General features: G+C 37.7%; 1 protein-coding gene across 2 annotated transcripts; it reads left to right on the forward strand.

Moving 5' to 3' along the window:
- Positions 1–3,235: 3,235 nt before the first annotated feature.
- SRP54 (signal recognition particle 54kDa) lies at positions 3,236–15,498 on the forward strand. Of its 2 annotated transcripts, XM_009993855.1 has the most exons (15): positions 3,236–3,344; positions 4,773–4,864; positions 5,434–5,518; positions 6,444–6,548; positions 7,794–7,860; positions 7,959–8,016; positions 8,721–8,871; positions 9,765–9,913; positions 11,378–11,478; positions 11,599–11,685; positions 12,105–12,178; positions 12,422–12,530; positions 13,705–13,875; positions 14,315–14,410; positions 15,044–15,498. In XM_009993855.1, the coding sequence occupies exons 1-15, from the start codon at positions 3,267–3,269 to the stop codon at positions 15,133–15,135; spliced, it is 1,515 nt and encodes a 504-aa protein (XP_009992157.1). In that variant the 5' UTR covers positions 3,236–3,266; the 3' UTR covers positions 15,136–15,498. The 2 variants fall into 2 exon arrangements, with proteins under 2 accessions (XP_009992157.1, XP_009992159.1); XM_009993857.1 differs by lacking the exon at positions 4,773–4,864 and having other exon boundaries at positions 3,322–3,344.

Below are 15,498 nucleotides of genomic sequence, written 5' to 3' on the forward strand. Positions count from 1 at the left end.
CCAGCCCGGCTGGACTCTCGGCCCTGGGCAGCCCTGGGTGCGCGGCGGGGAAAGGCGGGGCCCGGGCACGTATCTGAGCCTGTGTCGTCGCTGTTTTTTTTCCCTTTTCCGTGGAAGTGAGCGCCAGGCCGCGAGCGAGGCTGGGGCTGGATGGGGCTTTGAGCAGCCTGGTCTGGCGGGAGGTGCCCCTGCCCCTGGCAGGGGGTTGGAACTGGATCATCTGTGAGGTGCCTTCCACCTGTAACAGTTCTATGGTTCTAAGATAGTCTCTTCTGCGGCCCAGGGGAGCCTTTCCATCCCTTGGCCAGATGATTTTGGAAGGTGAAAGCTACTAAGTTGGGGCTGAGGGTCAGTGCAGTAGCTCAGTCTGTTTCCAGTGGTGAATCAGCCTTTTTTTCAGTGTTGGACTCTCTGTGGTTTTAACCCATGTATGCGTATATTAGTATAACTTTATTGTATAGACTTTAGGTAAATATCTCCTTTGCTTGTTACCTTTAAGGAGTTATCTGTTAAAGCTGTTGTCTTTTATAAATTCTGTACAATTAAGTGTACTGTTAGCTTATCTAGACCAATTTTGGTTCGCAGTTCGTACCAGATGGATTGGCAGGCATAGGCAGTCTGTCTCCTCAGAGTTGTTTCGCTGACGTTTTGCTATGTTTTGCTAATACAAGTCCCCCATTTCTTCTTTCTATTTTGTTCTGCCCCTGCTTTTCAGAAGTAAGTGAAGAGGTTTTAGGAATCTGCAGTAGAACAATGACCTGAGAGCTCAGTGCCGAGGCCCCCCGGGCTGCTTCTGCTGAAGGAACCTCAGACTGTGCAGAGCTCATGGCCTTGCTCAGCACAAGGCTGCTCGATGTGGCCTGGCCTGTTTACTGTGGAGCCCTGCCAGGTCTGAAGCTCGTCTGTGCATATGTGCACTGCTGCAGCGAGGTTAAAAAACTCTTCCAGAACTACAGATGGTCTGAACGCAGCATATACACATTCTGCAGTGCAGTCATTGCTAATGCCTTTCGGCCACCTGCTAAGGCATCTTATATGTATTTTTGTCTGTGCTGTGGCTCACAGCTTGGATGGACTGTACGTGAAAAGTTATATTCATTTCTGTACTTGGCATCCCTTAGTAATTCTGATGGCTTATGAATCCTTAATGTGCTAGAGAAAGCAGTTGATAGTAGAATGCTCAAACTCCCTTAGCACAGTATTTGTGTTATTCTTGTAAGGCTTTTGGAAGAAGTTTTTGGAGTTCTGCAGTAGAAACATTTTTTTTATTACAGCATAATTAACTTGTATTTGGAGGTTTGTAGAACTCTGCAAGCTAAATATTGAGTGTTCACCTAGCTGCTGTATGTTGGTCATCTTGTAAAATTTCTTAGCTCCTATAGCCAAGTGTTCTAATCAAGTTTTGTCTGCAGCTGCAGTTTCAGTAGCTTAAAGCTCACCAAGATGCTATGCTATTTCAAAAGTGGTTGTTTTTTTTTGCATTGTGATTTTCATGGGAAACAAGTTGGAAACAAGTTTTTAACATCTGTTTTGCTGACACCCTTTGGTAGATCATACTGGTGCTAATGCTTTTTCAGAAATATTCTGCAAGACTATGTCTTACATGCCTCATAAGGAAGTCTTGGAGTTTTTGCACTTCAGTAGATAGCCTGTTCCAGCAAAGTAAGAAGGTAGAAGTCCAAATCTGTTAGTGTACTGATCTGCAGATATGCTGTGGGCAGAGTTCTTCAGGAAGCATAGACTAATTTTTAATGAAATATCGAGATGACAGCGTAATGCATGCCACTTTGGAATTGCTTGTACATACTATGTACATTCAATCTAAAATGGGTAAATACATTGATTTTGCATCATTTGCTGAGGCCTGTGCTTAGAATTAATTACTTATGCTTCATCTTCTGCAACTTCTGAAGATTTTCTTCTGTGTTGTGGGCATAGTATTGGAGGGGTTGGACTGGCAGTTGTATTTTCGTTGGTTATTTTCAGCCTGCCAAATCTGTGATAATATTAACTCTCAAGTAGGCAAAGCACAAAGGTTGGCTTATGTGAATGACTCATTTCACCTAATAAACACAACACAAACCTTGCTTTTGGGGGTCTGTGCAGCTAGTAAATCTCAGCTTGTGTATATGAGCTGCACCTAGGCTGGCACTCTCTAAGTAAGACAGGAATAACACATTTTTCTACCAGGTGCACCAGCCCTTCTTGTCTGTTTTCCTCTCTACTTTTTGAAGGGGGGAGGAAGTTCCCAAAATGTTGAAAACTCAACTTCTTGGGTTACAGAAGCTGTCATTATTGGGGAGTTTGCTTTCAGTTCTGAAAGGAGGATCTCAAATGCGAGATTCTGAATTCAGCTGTCAGCAAGGGAGCAGTTTCATTTGGGTATGAGAAAACAACTGTGTAATTAGAAGACAGACACGAAGTATCTGAAGTGCTCCATTTCTGCAGTAACTGTGGTCTTGCAACTTCTTTTGTTCTTTAGACAAATACTGGTTTGCCCTTTTCCAGAGTTATAGATTTGTGTCTGCCCTCTCCTGAATATCTTGCCACCTTGTATAGGAGGTGGAGTGGTTTAGCATGTTGACTGTGTGTGCTTCAGAAATTAACTCTTATGGGTTCCTAACTATAAGTTGAGATAACTTTAGGCTTATATTTAGGATTTGTGTCTGCCGTGAACAAAATTAGGATGATTTTCCAATAAAGCTGTTAAAAAATACAACATGAATTTTGCTTATTAAAGTACAAGTATGTAGGCTTACTGAAATGGGAAATTCAGTTTGATTTAGTGGAAGATAGATAAAATAGAACCAATAAATAATGTTGAATTTTGCTGGCAAAATACTTTGCTTCAGGTCTTTGCAGGATACACAACTTCTAGGCTATTCTGCTTGTCATGTAACATGTTGATAAGATGATAAAAAGCAGTTAGCATTCTTTTTGGAAGTCTGTCTGGACTGTTCTTTCATGCGGAATGCACAAAATCCACAATGCACAAAAATTCCAGACAGTGAAATGCTTCCTAATTGCAGTGGGGTATCTCTATTCTTAAGTAGGCCATCAGGATAGCCTAAAATTAACTTCAGGCCAATATTTCCTTAAAATAACTAAAGAAGTAAAACTTATGCACTTTCTGGAATGTAAAGCAGGTTTCTTAACCCAAAAAATACTAGAATTAGTTGATTTGCAAAGGCATAGCTTCAACTAGCTTTAAACTTAATTTTTAATTGTTTTGCAGATTCTCCTGAGTTGTCCTTGAAGCCGCCAAAATGGTTCTAGCAGACCTTGGAAGAAAGATAACGTCAGCGCTGCGCTCGCTGAGCAATGCTACCATTATCAATGAGGAGGTATGTAGTGTGCCTCTGTGGTGGCACTAACCTGCAGGAGGCCAAGTCCTGGGAAAAAGTTCTAAAGTAACTTTGTCTTAACCTTAGGCTCCTTTCTTCAATCAAGTAGAATTTCTAGCCAGATGTTTTAATCCCCTGGTAGTACTGCAAAAATTAGAACCAGAGTTAGAAATGTACAGTCACCTCAGACATAGCGGGTCCCAAAAGGTCTGTGAACTCGTGGCTGTACTTACGCAGATGAGTGTCCTGAGAAGGTGATGCTGGAGGAGGCAACATGTACCTATGTACTGTAAAACTATGTAGAGTGCTCTAATTTTTATGTGTGTGCAGCTAGACCTTGGAGATGTGTACTAGGCTGGTGGAAGTCAAAGTTTGAAAGAACAAATAGTTTTCCATATGAACTTTGCCATCTGAAATGTTGTTTGCTGCCTTTGTATTCAAGCCAATACAGTGTGCGGTTCTCTAAGCTGTTTGACTTGGTGTAGTCTGTATTTTTTTTCTAATTAAGAAATTAGAAATAAGTGTTTCCTGGACTGAAAAGCAAGATGGAAAGCTAACTGAAGTGATGGTGTAGAAGTGCCTCCAAGTAAATGAATGGGTTGAAACTCTTGAAGTAGACAGATAGGTGGCTTAAAGTAAAAAGTAGGCTTATCAAGGGTTATAATGTTGGAACTTGTGCACAGAGGAGAGATTTTAAAAGATCTTTATCTGGGAGAGAACAAATCCCTAGCTGAATCAAATGTAGCCCAGTTTTATTTTTTTTTTCAGCAGTAGAAACTTTTGGCCTGCAAGAGCTCAAGCTGTGCAAATGAGGACTTCATGCAGATGTTACTTTCAAAAAATATTTTTGTTTGAGACTTTTCACTTTGAAAAGTCTTAGAAGTACTAAACTGGCTTCCTGGGGCATCTGTTTGCTTGAAAGGCGTACCCCAGAGCAGTTCAGTTTTCTTTGACAATGCAGATAGCAACATGTCCATCTTGCATTTTAGGAATACTTTTATCTACAGAGACTGTGTGTTAAGAGAATTATTTTGTGGCTTCAGTTAACAGCTGTCTCTGAGGAGTACCTGGAGGGAAGTTTAGGAAGTCTTGCTACCTGCTTGCAAGGTAGCAAGCAGCTCATCTGCAAGCAGCTATTGTCCTTAATGGAATAGGAAGTATTCTGTGTTACTTGGTTATAGTGTGCATGTTGCAAATTGAGGACCCTTTTTTTCTAGTATTACCTTGTCAAATTTAAATTGCATTGATATAGAAACAAATGCATTTATTTTTTTTTTGTGGCAGTCAAAATAATTATAGGTTTGCATGCATTTAATTTGTAAAAGCCTTGTTTGTATCATCAGTGCACTTTCACATTCTTATTTTGAACTGATGCTGGCCTAGCCAATGCTGTGTATTGTAAAACCATTTTTCTTTTCTACTCCAAAGGTTTTAAATGCTATGTTAAAAGAAGTATGTACAGCATTACTGGAAGCTGATGTTAATATTAAACTTGTGAAGCAACTCAGAGAAAATGTCAAGTAAGTGAAATGATCAAAATGCATTTAACTTGTAATGTTTGTGAAAGTTGCAATTTGATGTTACAGAAGAATAACTCTTTGGTTTTCTTAGATGCATCCAGTTTGCCTTAATGTAGTTATCCAGTTAAACAAATACAGCTTGAACTAAATGTCTAGCGAGTTCCATCAAAGAGGTCTTCATCAAACGTAGCCAGTTATTGCTGTTGTGTTTAAAAAAAAAAAACAGTGCTGTCATCAGTTGAGTGGTTTAATAAACAAGTTTTGCTACTTCCCAGACACCTCATCTTCACATGTTCTGTGCTGGCTATAAATAGATCTGTACTATAAATAGACCAGTACTGCTACCTTGGCTATTTTCAGATATGCAATTCAAGTAGATGCAAGTCTGAAAGATGCAGGTATTTTAGAAAACTGTCTTTGTCCTGTATGAAGAAGTAATGTGTCCAACACATGTCTCTTAAATACATCCTGTCTGAAAACTGCTGTTCTGGTTGCAAAGCCATCCTTTATTACCCAGTTAGAGTGATGCTTTAAGCAATGATGGTGTTTCATGATTTTCCTAAACTCAGGTCTGCAATTGATCTTGAAGAAATGGCATCTGGCCTTAACAAAAGAAAAATGATTCAGCATGCTGTCTTTAAGGAACTTGTTAAGGTAGGACTTCAGAATTTTGTATTATGTCACTTTTCGTGTTCAGCCTGAGCTGTGGAAGCAATGCCAAGCTTGAAGGTAATTATGTGGTACCTGCAGTTAAGTTCTCTGTTATAAGGCTTGTTACTATTGCAAGCAGTAGTATTCTGGTTGGAATTGCTTCCTGGCTTCTCTGAGTTTCAATTTAAGCTTCAAGTTCAGGTGTTCATACTCTTCAATTGAAATTTAAAGACAAAATAGGGGTGAAGTACTGTTAGCTTCTCGACTGTTTGTGGTTGTCCCAGAAACACCCTTTTCTACCCTAACTTGTTCAACTTACTTACAAGCCTTTGAAAAGTGTTAAGTAACAACCCAGCATTTTATGGCAACATTCCTCTTTAATTTGCCCTCTTGGTCAAATCAGCACTTGGGTATCAGTGTTCTGTCCTCTGTCCAGTTAACAGTATAGTCTCTTGTTTTTCTGTAGTCTGTGGTGGCTCTTTGGAATGTATGTACACCTTCTACTTATTCCAGAAGTGAGGCATTAACCCTAAAAAGTCTTCTGTACTGTAGAATTTTCACCAGAAGAGGTCCATCTTGAGCAGTGCTGCTTGGGTGGAGGTCATGTTTCTGTGTTGGTTGTAACATCTGTGCTCTATATACGGGCTTCTCTGCCTTTGGTGCTAGAGAGGAGTTAACTCAGTTACTGTTACAGAATTATTACATATAACACTATGTAGACTATTATGCATAACACTATAGATACCTTACATGGGCTGTTGTTGTTCACTGTAGATCAGCAAACATCTAAGCCAAATTAATACTAGAATATGCAAAAATTGGTTAGCTCTGTTGAATATAAAACCAGATGGCTCGCATGACTGTGACACTGGCTGCTCTGTGCTTTTGAAATTAATTTCTGCAAAATATATTATACTTTGTTCTTTAGCTTGTGGATCCTGGAGTCAAAGCATGGACACCTACCAAAGGAAAACAGAATATTATAATGTTTGTTGGTTTGCAAGGAAGTGGCAAAACAACGACCTGTTCAAAGGTAACTTGCACAGAATCTGTTCATGTGGGTGTTTCTTTTTTTTCCTTGGGGAGGATGGTGCTCCTGGGACTCCTTTGGTAGGATTTGCTTGTGATCTGTGCTGTTTCCATTAGTAGGAAAGTACTAACTGATTATGATGTCAAGATATTTTTTCAGAGGGGTTTCTGAGATCAGATGACTGCCCAAAGTCTTTTAGGACAATCTATGGCTTGTTGGATTTGATTCAAGAGTTTTTAAAAATTAAACTCTTGATGAAATAATGCTGTCTATGGGTAAGAAAGATTCTTTCTATTCTTTGCATTTTGGGTTTAAGACCAGTACTATGAATGGAACCTGTCTCCTTCCATTGCCTATATAAGGGAGCCAGTGGAAATTGGCCTCTGTGTTAGACATCTCCGTTAGGCATGAGTGGGTGGTGTGAAACCTTTCAGACACAAATTCATTGAGGAAATTTGGGTTTGTATTTTTAAGTCTAAAAAAGAGTGCTCTGGATCAATGCTGTAACCTATTTATGATTGTTGTTAGGAGGAAGAAATATCCAGTGGAAAAAGACTGATGTGTCTTTGCTTTTTTCAGTCATCTGTTTCTGAGATTCACACGTAGGCTAAACCAAATATAGAACTGCTCTGATTTCATAGGACTTCCCCAGTGCTTCTGTAGGCTAACTGTATTTTGGGAGTGTGTTTTTTATCAGACAAACCTTCTGTGAATTTATTTTGTACCAGTGAAGCTAAGTGTTAGAAGAAAGGAAGGAAAAGAAAGTAAGAATTCCATTTATCACTTTAAAACATGTTCTTGCAATGAAAATACCTTCTTCTGGAAGTACAGAAACAGCACTGTACAAGTTGTAGGCATTACAGTGCTTGATATTGAAGCACTTACTGCTTTGTTTAGTTTCTTTAAGCTAGTCCTATCAACAGTATTAACAGTAAGTAGAATGCAGGTAATAAAATGGGAACTGGAATTATTTGTAGTTATTCCTAGCTCAGGAAACTGAAATCAGAAGCAGAGTCAAGCAGCTGTTTTCGTTTTACCATTAATAATTACATGGATAACATACTCCTCTAAATAATGGAGATGCTAATATTTCATACTTGTACAGTGTTACTAAGTGGTCTCTGTTACAGGAAGGCTGGCTTGACTTTGTCTCCTGTATGTATTTCAGTGATTTACAAGCTGTTACACCATGTCACCTTTACAAGTGGGGTTTTGCTGTAACTACTTGTTTTGGATTTCTTTTCACAGTTAGCATATTTCTATCAGAGGAAAGGCTGGAAGACATGTTTAATATGTGCAGACACATACAGAGCAGGTAATACAATCTTTAATTATGTGGTCCTTTATCGCTGATACTTAACAAGTATCTTTTTAATTTTTTTTAATAGTCCCTTGACTATACCTGTCTTACAGGTGCTTTTGACCAGTTAAAGCAGAACGCCACAAAAGCAAGAATTCCCTTTTATGGGAGGTAAGCATCTTTCAGAATCAGTTTGGATCATGATTCAACTCCAATGATAAGTCTCCTATTGAACATCTAACCCTAAACTTCATTCAGTGTTGCCTCACTACTTAGGTTTTGTTATAATATTTGCTCTGATCAGATGAAGATTCTGTTTAGTTCAGTGTACTGTCTGCCAGTAGTAGCAGGTGGGGATAGTGTAAGAAGAGATCAGGCATCCAGAGATAACTCCTTGGAATGTTCTGTCAGCGTATAGCAGTTTATACGTCTTTAGCAGGCACATTCGGATTTTCAGGAAGTATCTTTACAGAACAAAGGATATTATTTTTGGACCCTTAATTTTTATTGTCAAGCAGAGGCAGCAGTGGACCTGAAATAGCTTTTATAAAGCAGTAAATAACTTTTCCTTAGGCTTCAATGGATATATACTGTCTGGGTGCTCAGATAAATCTTAGTTCAGAGAAGGGCTAGTAGAACATAGTGCAGTCTTCAGCAGATGAGACACAGTCCTTTGTGCTTCAGTTCACTTAATGGTGAACACAAATGGCTTAGGAAGGTGCATTTTTTATCATTTTTTGCTGAACTTAAGAAGTCCCTCTTGAGATCCAGATGGATTTACAGTTAACAAGTTTAGAGTCAAGTGATGAAAGTTTGAATTAGTTTCTTTGGGAAACAAGAATTGGATATATATTAACGTTTCTTTTTGTGATCAGTTATACAGAAATGGATCCTGTAATTATTGCCTCAGAAGGTGTTGAGAAATTTAAGAATGAAAACTTTGAAATAATCATTGTCGATACAAGTGGCCGTCACAAACAGGAGGACTCTTTGTTTGAAGAGATGTTACAAGTTGCTAATGCCATAGTGAGTAGTTTGGGAAAATACAGTAACTTGTGTTAAAGTAATTTGACTACAACTTAATTATGTTTATCTCCTAATGTTGTGTGAATATTGCTCATCTGGAGTGCATCAGCACTTTAACTCCTAGATTACATTAGGAATTACAAATGGTTATGAATAAACAAGGGCTGGATTATCAATGCTTGACAGCATCAATTTTAATTCTTTTATCTGTAATTCAAGGATGCTTGCACATAACTAGGCTACTGTTCCTGCTTTAACTTTTCCTTTTCAGGATCTTTGCATTGAGAAGCTAGATGAAAGAACCAGTCTGATCTGGTTTTCTGTAGCTATGTGTACTACATTTTCTGTGATTGCCATGAATAATTGCCCTGAAACAGAGAAGATGACTGGATAACTTTCAACAGTTTTGATATGTAAATGAAGCTGCTATTTCTTGTATGGATTTTAAAAGTCTGGTTGGTGGTTTGATTCTGTGGCCTTGCATGACAATATGACAGTTCCCACACAACTCCTGCTAGTGGCTATCTTGTTTTCAGAGGAGTGGATGTCTTAATGAAAAACCAAATGGAAAATGTTGTTAGCCATTAATTGCTTGTAGATACTTAATAGCTTATTAACTCAAATACTGACTAAAATCACTCAAAACATAAGTAATAACTGTAAACCCATTACATTTTAATAGTCTGTGTTGTAGACTAGTCTTTCACATAGTAATACAGCATCAGAGTTTTCAAATAGTCCTTAGACAGTATTCTTCATAAAATGCCCTTTTGTTTTAAACTGCACAGCCCTTATGTACTGTTATTGCAATAATTTCTGCTAGTGAACATAATGTGCCAACACTGTTTAAGAATGCAAAAAATTATAATTTATGTATCTCTCATTTCTTCTAGCAACCAGATAACATTGTTTATGTGATGGATGCTTCCATTGGCCAAGCTTGTGAAGCTCAAGCTAAAGCTTTCAAAGATAAAGTAGATGTAGCTTCTGTTATTGTTACTAAGCTTGATGGACATGCAAAAGGAGGTGGAGCTCTTAGTGCGTAAGTATTGTGATATAAAAGTTTCCAACATCTGGCCATGCATGGACAGCAAGAAATGTGTTAGTGTCTCACAGAAACCTGTCCTGTGAAACTCACACTGCACAGAACCTGACATTTAAGTCAGTGACAGTTCTGTTCTTACTCTGCTTCTGGTGGATAGGGTCATCCTTTTGTACTTAATGTCAATCAGAATTGGATGTTATGACTTAATTCCAATACAAGAGTGTACATTGTCACTTGACAGACTTAGGTCTTCTTAAAATAGCATCAAGCAATTATTTTTATTGCATCTTAAGTAGCAGGAATTTTTACCAAAAATGTACATCTGGACTGAATAATATGACTTACTTGGTAAGTTTTGCTTCTCGTTTAATCCCCAAGATTTTTTTTCCAAAAAGGGGAAAACTCTAGCTAGTCAGAGGCTAATGGTCTTAAAATTGTGATGCAAACAAACTTCTGGGTTGCCAGTTTCTAGCAATTTGGTAAAAAAATTGTCTGCAGTCATACTTCATCAAATTCCATCCTTGTTGGACTTCCCATGAGCTGTATCTTGACAGACTGTATTGGCTAGAAAAAAAATACATGATGGCATGTCAGACTTACCTCCAGATGTGTTTCAATGACATTACTTGTGTGGAGCTGAGATAATTTGTCAAAACAGTCAAAGTTAACTGACATTGACTTACTAAATCAATGTCTGATTTTGATCTCAAGTGTTAAAATTCACAAACTGCCATATGTATTTTGCTGTAATTTATAGCATAGTGATGGAAAACTAAACTTAAGAGCAAATTGAAAATACCAGAAGCTTCTTCTAGTTGTCAAGCACTCGTGTGATAAGTCTGCTGTGTTTGTTCTGTACTCTAGAGTGGAAAAGTTAGTGCAAATGATCGATTGATTAAAAGATTCTGATTTCTTATGTCAGAGTTTCTTTCCTTGTTGACAATGAGATTCCTGTCTGTTTTTGGAGGTTTCTACAGAATAGAAAAAGTTATCAATGCCTGTCTCATCTGACCTCCCAATATTAGGATAAAATGGAGATTTTTTTCTTTCTCTTTCCTGTCAAGTTTGTTAAATGCAGCAATGAAAATAAGCAACTTATATTTCTGTTGATAGATTTTCAAAGCAGAGTTTGTATTTTACAAAGTACTACTTAGAGTTAACATATTGTCAGCAATGCATTGTTAAATGCAGCAATGAAAATAAGCAACTTATATTTCTGTTGATAGATTTTCAAAGCGGAGTTTGTATTTTACAAAGTACTACTTAGAGTTAACATATTGTCAGCTACTGTCAACTGCCATCCTAAATTCTGGATGTTTTTGCATTAATAATTCTAGGAGTATGAAGGATACTTTAAAGGGCATGCATTGTGCTGATGATGCCTAGTTCATTATGTCAATAGGTGGTACAAAAGATGGGTGGTTTTTGAGAGGCCATTTCATAAAATCTATTTTACTGCAGAGTTGCTGCCACAAAGAGTCCTATTATTTTTATTGGAACTGGAGAACACATAGATGACTTTGAACCCTTCAAAACACAGCCTTTCATCAGCAAACTTCTTGGTATGTACTATGTAAAACTGTACTCAAAAGACACTTTGAATTGGATGCTAGAAAGTCAGAGTGTAAATTTTAATGCTAACTTCAGTGCTGTTTTGTTTCATTGTTTCTTCTTTTCCCCAGGTATGGGTGATATTGAAGGATTGATAGATAAAGTAAATGAGTTAAAGTTGGATGATAATGAAGCACTCATAGAAAAGCTCAAGCATGGTAAGTTATTTCCAAGCTCTGAATAGTGGGTATGTTACCATGACCTAGTCATGACAGGTTCTTGAAGAGATGTAGATCACTGAGTTAATTTGTGTTATGTGTAGAGACAAGGAACTTGTTTCATGTGCATAGTGAAGAATGGTTACTCTTTTTCTAATGTGGCAGGCAAGTAAATTGAGTTAATTTTTTTGAATGATAACTCCGTAAGACTGTAACTGTCTATAACTGCGGAATAACTAGCTTAACTCTTAAGCGTGTGCAATCTAAAACAGTTTAGCCATGTTAGTGGTGGAGAAGAGGTTTATTTATCTAATCTAAGCAGTTGAGTGTTTATGTTGTAAATAGAAAGAATAATTGAGAGAGGACAGTAGGACCAAAATGCTAGTGTGACTTTTGTTAACTTTTTTTTTGTACTTCAGGTCAATTTACGTTAAGAGATATGTATGAACAGTTCCAAAACATCATGAAAATGGGACCATTCAGTCAGATCTTGGTTAGTCATCCCAAAAATAATTTTATTGGATTTTCGTTTATGTTTGTCAAACTTATGCTGTAAACTTACTCTTAATTAAAACTAATGTTAGAGTCTGTGCTTTGTTTTTCAAGAAGGTGGAATGATTTGCCTACTGTGATACATAACTTCTGAACTAAAGCTTGCTTTCTGTATTTCTGGCTGCTTAATTGAAAGTAACTTTGCCTATTCTGACACAGCTTTTCTTCCCATTTTTAAAACAAGGGTATGATCCCTGGGTTTGGAACTGACTTCATGAGTAAAGGCAATGAACAGGAATCAATGGCAAGGCTAAAGAAACTGATGACTATAATGGACAGTATGAATGACCAAGGTAAAACAAACTTTGCTCACTATTTTTTTTCTATTGTTAAACAAGCTTATTTACAAGTTGGACATAAGGTAGCATCTTCAGTGACAAAGTTATGAGGAGCATTTGTCACTCTTAGAAATGGCAAAGAGTACGTGTATGTCTAAAACCTTTTGAATAAGTGTAAATATTTAGAGAGATACCTTGACAATTGCCTGTTGCTTCTCTGTCTTGTGTAGAATAGGTGAGATTTTGAAGCATTCTGTTGGAAATAAATGTATTTTTATTTTTTTATACTGTAACTGTGCTGCCTAAATTATCAACACTCACAAATACTCACAAGTGAAAAAGCTAGATTTATCTTCAATCTGTCATTGCTGTCTTTATTCCTACCTACCCTCAAATTTACTCAGTGAGGTAGCCTGCTCTCTGGAATTCAAGGTGTAGTGTTTCTAATCCTCCCATAACTCTTGCAGGAGAAATATGCTCTTACCCTTGTGCTAAACATATTAATATGGCTCGTGACTAAGTATGGTGAGAGCATAATTTATTACAGCAGCTTTCCATCATGTTAATTAGCATATTAACATAGCAGCTCTCTAGTACCATTCCCTGGAATATTATATCTCAATTATGTAAAATTCTGCATTACAGAATCATTCTGGTTGTAAAAGACCTTGAAGATCTAGTCCAACCGTTAACCTAACTCTACCAAGTCAGTGCTAAACCATGTCCCTAAGCACTACATCTACATGTCTTTTAAACACCCCCAGGGGTGGTGATTCAACCACCTTCCTGGGCAGCCTGTTCCAGTGTTTAACAAGCCTTTCAGTGAAGAAGCTTTTCCTAATATCCAGTCTAAAGCTCCCTGGTGCAACCTGAGCCCATTTCCTCTTGTCCTGTTTTTTGTCTCTTTAGGGAGATGAGACCAACCCCCACCTCCCACTGCCTCCTTTCAGGCAGTTGTAGAGAGTGTTGAGGTCTCCCCTCAGCCTCCTTTTCTCCAGGCTGAACAGTCCCAGTTCCCTCAGATGATCCTTATAAGACTCGTTCTCCAATTGTCACTTTTTAAGCCACATTTTTATTCTCTGGCTCAAAACTAATGCTCAACAATAATGAAAACAAGTTTGCTGCCAGCTGTAACATATTTTAATGTCAGTAACTGCATGGCTCTTTCTTTCCCACGCTGTAATTGCAGAACTTGACAGTACAGATGGTGCCAAAGTTTTCAGTAAACAGCCAGGAAGAATCCAAAGAGTAGCAAGAGGTTCGGGTGTTTCTACCAGAGATGTTCAGGAGCTTTTGACTCAATACACTAAGTTTGCACAGATGGTGAAAAAGATGGGAGGCATCAAAGGACTTTTCAAAGGTAAAAAGTAAAAGAAAAACATTTATTAACTCAATGGGGAGATCATCACTTGATGTGTGAACACAGAGGACATGTGAAAATGTTGAGTAGGTGTTGGGAGAAGAGAAGGTGAGATGTAGCTCATTTTTGTGATGTTTGAAAGCTCTTTTATGTAACTGGTAAAAGCTGCACTGTTCTTCATGATACTAATGTGTAACTGAGCAGTGAAAACTGTATTTTTGGCTTTATCAGTGTAGACTTCATCACAGACTGAAGTGTCAGTATTGTAGTAGTAATGTGGGGTGCAGGGACTGTTGATCCTTAGAATACTTAAGTGGCTGATGTAGTAACTTGACTACAGACTTAAACAGATTTCAGTGAAGAATTATGTTAAATTCTGATTATTTTTTTTTTAGCTCTGTATATTAGTCAGCCAGAATTGCTTGGTTGTTTGTTTCAGGTGGTGATATGTCAAAGAATGTGAACCCATCTCAGTTAGCCAAACTGAACCAACAGATGGCAAAGATGATGGATCCAAGAGTTCTGCATCATATGGGTATGTGTTGGCTTTTTACAGCTTCAAGAGAGGACTGCCAGTTACAGTGAAGCATTTGAAATACAGAATGAGGATGGTGATGTGATAATGTGTGCAATATATATCAGCATTAAGTACTTATTTCTAGGCTTTCTAGTGAGTTGGAATGTTTAGTCAATATGTTAATGAATGCCTTGCACTTACCAGTGCTTAATCTATTCTATTCACTTGGATTCGGCTCTCAAAACAAGCAATTGGAGTGGTGTCTGATGAAACAGTGTAGTGATGACTTCAAGCATGACTGTAGTAAAGCAAATGTATTCCTAAAATTCCCTTCTCTTCAAAGCTTTGCCTCAAATGATTGTATTTTATAAGAGCAACTTTAAAAAAAGACTTACAATTTATAATGGTCATTTTTTCAAGGTTTTTTCTTTTGTCTAGGTCATCTTAAAGCCTACTTTAAGCCTGGTGTTTTGCAGACCTTTCTGTAACTGCTCACTTGTCCATTTCTGATAGCCATTTAAACCTGGCTTGACAATCTTGGACTTTTGCATTTGTGTATTATTAATAGCCTGTGTGCTGTAGTGAGGCCTCAGAGGCAAGGTAACTGTGCTTCAGAGTTAATTAACACATCCATGTTCTCATTTTCTGCAGGTGGCATGGCAGGATTGCAGTCAATGATGAGACAATTTCAACAAGGTGCTGCTGGGAATATGAAAGGCATGATGGGATTCAATAATATGTAAAGAAGCCTTAATAAAAAAGGACTTGGTTGACTCTTCATTGCAACGTCAGTGAAAGAATTTGCTTTCTTCCTTTTTACAGTGATGGGGGAGTGGTCTTAGAAATCTTATTCAGGCTTCTCAGTTTCTACATCTAATTTCTGAAAACTATTTTTGCTTAAATTAGTTCCTCTCCACTAATACCTGATGGCACAAAGAGTAATTCAATTTAATAAAACAATCATGATGTCAGATTTTAATAGAGACACTTTTTAATTGTTTACATCAAATGGCAGCCATTATATTTGTAAACAGCCCTGATCTTTGCTTATAGTAACAAAACGTCACAAATATACTGTAAAATAAAATGTAAGTGGTAATAAACAA

This window comes from Chaetura pelagica, unplaced genomic scaffold, assembly GCF_000747805.2.
Source record: "Chaetura pelagica isolate M959 unplaced genomic scaffold, ChaPel_1.0 scaffold11, whole genome shotgun sequence".
Lineage (NCBI taxonomy): Eukaryota > Metazoa > Chordata > Aves > Apodiformes > Apodidae > Chaetura > Chaetura pelagica.

Coding starts and splice junctions, on each gene's coding strand:
- SRP54 (XM_009993855.1), top strand. CDS start 3,267: ATGGTTCTAGCAGACCTTGGAAGAAAGATAACGTCAGCGCTGCGCTCG. Junction 3,345..4,772: donor CTACCATTATCAATGAGGAG/GTATGTAGTGTG, acceptor TCTACTCCAAAG/GTTTTAAATGCTATGTTAAA. Junction 12,179..12,421: donor GACCATTCAGTCAGATCTTG/GTTAGTCATCCC, acceptor TTTTAAAACAAG/GGTATGATCCCTGGGTTTGG.